At 29.5% G+C, this 4,210-nt stretch overlaps 1 protein-coding gene across 1 annotated transcript; it reads right to left on the bottom strand.

Annotated features, from left to right (window-relative positions):
- Window positions 1-610: 610 nt before the first annotated feature.
- LOC131174077 (uncharacterized) lies at window positions 611-2,849 on the bottom strand. The gene is made up of 3 exons (XM_058137124.1): window positions 2,816-2,849; window positions 1,200-1,463; window positions 611-1,086 (listed from the first exon to the last, which is right to left on the bottom strand). The coding sequence occupies exons 1-3, from the start codon at window positions 2,847-2,849 to the stop codon at window positions 611-613; spliced, it is 774 nt and encodes a 257-aa protein (XP_057993107.1).
- Between the last annotated feature and the right edge of the window lie 1,361 nt (window positions 2,850-4,210).

Here is a 4,210-nt window from a genome sequence, read left to right as displayed (position 1 = left end):
GCTCACCATTTCCTAGGATTTTCCAACAGAATCAGGATTAGCAAAAGGTCCACTTTTCAAAGAAAAATTTACAAATTCATCATTTGCTCTAATTCGCTTATCTTCATTAGAAAAAATCCTCCTAAAGCATTTAATTCTTTAGTTGATACTTCTCCATCCATATTAGGAGGCACTCTACCTTCTTCCTCTTAAAGCCATTTTTCACTATAAAATCTTCAAAAATAAGAAAATAAATTTAGAAAAAAAAAATTATAACTAGAAGATGAGTATGTAAGTTAGAAATTTACCTTGAATTTAATAAATGGGCTAAACAATGAAGGAGAGTGTTGCTCTTTGCCCAACGATCAACAAGAATTCGATGAACCACATAATAAAAAGGAGAAAACCCATCTGCTTGCTTTCCTTCATGATAAAAAATAACTTGCTTCACCTTTTCAATCATAGAATCCCACAACTCATAAACCAAGTGAAGGCATGGTTTGTCTGTGTCACAAACTCTGATCATGTCATAAATGGGCCCAATAAAAGCAATGATGTAATCAACCTTTTCCCACCAATCCTCATCTACCACTTTATCACGAACAAATCTAGCTTTACCTTGGTCATCTTCTCAGTATTGTGCCCATTCATCACTCATAACCATTGCTTCTAAAGCACGCCTAATAAGTTTAAATCTTTTAAGCATCATAACAATAGAAGCAAAACGAGTGTCAGCAACTGAAAGCAATTTCAAAGGGCTAAACCGATTATAAATTGCAAGCCTCATGGAATGATTCATTATAAAATTATTGATTTGTAAAGCATTCCCATAGATTTCAGTGATCCAGTGACACACATCATAAGTTTCTTGATTAGTTTCTAAATTTTTTGCTGCACATATATTCTTCAAAGCAAGATTAAGAGTGTGCAAAACACAAGGAGTCCAATAAATATGTGGAAACATTCCCTCAATAATTTCTCCAGCACCTTTACAATTTGAAACATTATCAGTAATGACTTGTACCACTTTTTGATGACCCACCTCATCAATTACTTCTTTTAGCAAATTAGCAATAAATTGCTTATTTTTCACTTCACCAAAACAATCTACAGATTTGATAAACATGGGGCCAGACTCAGAAACAACCATAAAATTAATCAAAGGCCTCCTCTGGGAATCACTCTATCCATCACTCACAATACTAACACCCTTTTCTAACCAAGTGCAAGCAACCTCTCTACATTTGCTTTTTCTTGTTGAAGTAATATGGTTCTCAATTTGTTATAACCAGGCGGCACATAACCACCCAAAACATGATTAGCAGCAAAATAATAAGAACTCACATAATAAGGATTTCTAGCAAAATTAAAAGGTAAACCCCCAGTGTAGAACATTCTAGCAATCTCTGCATCTAATTGAGCTCTAGTTTGCAAGTCAAAAGCTCTACCAAGAGGAGAATCATTAACTCTTCTTTTCTTCAAAGCTGCTGAAATACTTGGTTCAGTTATATTCAATGAAGGAAAAGAAGTTATACTAATAGGCAAAGAAACTTGCCTAGATTATGAATTGGTAATTTTGTTTGTTGCCTCATCCTCCTGTTTCCTCATTTCAGAAATACTATCTTCATCACTTTTTTACACACACCAATCCATTTTCTAGTGATTTTCAATAAATGAGCCCTCACTCTAGTATAAGTCCCTTGTTTTTCTTGTCCACAAAAATTGCATATCCATTTACAATTACCCCCCCCCCCTCCCCCTTCTTCTCCAGTTTTCTCTAGTTTAGTTAAATATCTCCACAAAGGATTAAATTCTTCCTCCCTAGTTTTTGAAGAAGTGGCACTAGTGCTATTTGCTTGGGTAGAATTTGAGTTCGAATAATCTATTCAAATATTGTCCTATCAAAATGACAAAAAGAAAATGTAATTTTATACAATTTGCAAATTATTTAAACAAATTATATACTAAGGATTAAAGCACAATGTAAATTATATATTAAAAGATTAAAGAATTAAATAATAGAATTGAATAAATTGGCTATAAAAATTATTATGAAAAATTTTAATATATAATATAACGATACATTAAAACAAATTATATTAAACACATTATATATAAATTATTACAAAAATATAAAATATATTAATATAAAATACAAATTTTGAATATTGGAATTTTTTTTATTTATCATTAATTAGAATTTAAACTTGAAATTTTATAATTTTAAAAATAATTTTAAAAATATATTTACATTTGTCCTTAATTTCCTTCAAAATGTTGATTGTAAAAATATGGCAAATCTTGAAAATTTTTAGTGAATTTGGGAAAAAAAATTTTTATCTTTCTTTTTTTTAAAAAAAAATATTTATGATAACTCCTCAAATTTAGTTTGAGAAAAATCTAATTATGGAATATACATTTAGAGAAAAAAAATTGATATTAAATATGATAAATTTATGATTAATTAATGAAATAAAATTGTAATTAATTAATAAAAGTTGCTTAATAAAATTGTTTCATAAAGAAATTAGAAAAGGAAAATAATAAATTAATAATAAGGAAAATAATAAATTAAATAATAATAAATTAATAAAAACCCAATATAAACCTAATTATTCACATTCACAATTGGGAAGAAAATCTGGAAGAAAATAGGAAAGGCCACTTACCTGTCGACTATCGTTCTCCCTTCGGCTGCTGCTGCTGCTGCTTCTTCTGCTTCTTCTTCTTCTTCTTCTTCTTCTTCTTCTTCTGTTGATAAGGATGGAGAGAGCATATCAAAGAGTGAATATGGCAGATCAGAGAGAAAAGAAGAGAAAGGTGTTGCGATCCTTACCTGCGCTGCGAACTGCGACGCTGCGAACTGCCATTAAAGGTACTCCCTTTCTTTTTCTTTTTCTTTCTTTTCTGTTGGTGAATGTTGTGAAGTGATCGATTTTAATCTACCCTTTTTTTTTGTAATTTTCTTTAAAGAAATGCGTTTCCGACAACGAAAATGCATTTCCGATTTCCAATATTTTTGAAAATGGGCCGAAAATGTTTTTCAGTCGTGTCAGGTCGTTTCCTTGTTGGAAACATTTCCAACACTGGGAAACGTGACTCAGTGCCGTTTTCGTGCTTCATAGACGATAATGGCTATGATCAGTAAAAGGTCATAGGGTTTGAGACTTAATTAGTATAATCCAAATGACCAAACACGCATCTAACTTCCACCAAAATAAAATTTCGCATACACCGTTTTCTAATGTGACATAAAACTCATAGGGGACTTTCTTTTTAGAGATGAGGCATTATCATCATTACACTGTTCATACATCAGACTAGCTAATCATAGCAAAGCAACACAATAGACTGAGACATCTCCTTAGGCGGTTCAAGGCACATACCACATGTAATGCCAAAATAACACATGCTTCAACAACTATACCTCGTCCAATCACTATATCATCAACTCAAAAACCCAAGTAGAGGAACACAATTTGGTGCAAAGTCATAACTCTTTACATCTCACTCAATACATGTATCCTTCGACTAATTTAAGCATCAAAGGTTTATCAATAAAGAATCCCTTTTTTGTCACAACTCTCTTCTATTTTGCAGGTCTTATATGACAGTCATTCAAGTCTTACATATTTCCAACACAAATAACCTATTTCAATAGTCATTCACTACAAAAAGTACACAGTTTAGAAATGAAGATTACAAACGGATATAATCTGTTTAAAAAAAGAAATTTACAACGAAATAGCAATAGAAATATAAATATCAATAAAAATATTATTGATTTTCTTTAAATAATATTTAATTATGTATAATTTTTTAATTCATCTAATTAATAATAAATAAATAATTTTTTATATTACACTTTTACATCTATTTTTATTAATAGGCATTTTCAATATGTTGATATTATATTTTATATTGTTAATGCAAGTTTTAAATTTTCATCATGATTTCTTTAATTTTTCAAGCTTAATATATTATATTAATTAAGAACCACACTTGGATCGTGAAAGACACCAAAAAAAATTTTAAAAGGAAAAAAATTTTTATTCCACTTTAAACTTTAATCATGGCACAATAAATTTAAATTGTAAAATATATTATTTTTATTAAAATTTAATTAGAAAGCCACATTTCAATTGATGAATAATTTTACTTACTAATTCATGCTATTCAGTGTCCTATGCATTTAATAAAACGAGGAGTTAATTGATTTTTTTATTAAAAA

The sequence above is a fragment of the Hevea brasiliensis genome, chromosome 15, assembly GCF_030052815.1.
Source record: "Hevea brasiliensis isolate MT/VB/25A 57/8 chromosome 15, ASM3005281v1, whole genome shotgun sequence".
Classification (NCBI taxonomy): Eukaryota; Viridiplantae; Streptophyta; class Magnoliopsida; order Malpighiales; family Euphorbiaceae; genus Hevea; species Hevea brasiliensis.
The sequence above is the reverse complement of the archived record's forward strand: the minus strand, read 5'-3'. Positions and strand labels throughout refer to the sequence as shown.

Bases quoted from the DNA above. Each gene is read 5' to 3' on its own strand.
- LOC131174077 (XM_058137124.1), bottom strand. From the start codon at position 2,849: ATGGCAGTTCGCAGCGTCGCAGTTCGCAGCGCAG. The intron at 1,464-2,815 runs GTAAGGATCGCA...GTATTTCAGCAG, and splicing joins CGTCGCAGTTCGCAGCGCAG to CTTTGAAGAAAAGAAGAGTT. The intron at 1,087-1,199 runs GTTAGAAAAGGG...TCAAATCTGTAG, and splicing joins AGAGAGGTTGCTTGCACTTG to ATTGTTTTGGTGAAGTGAAA.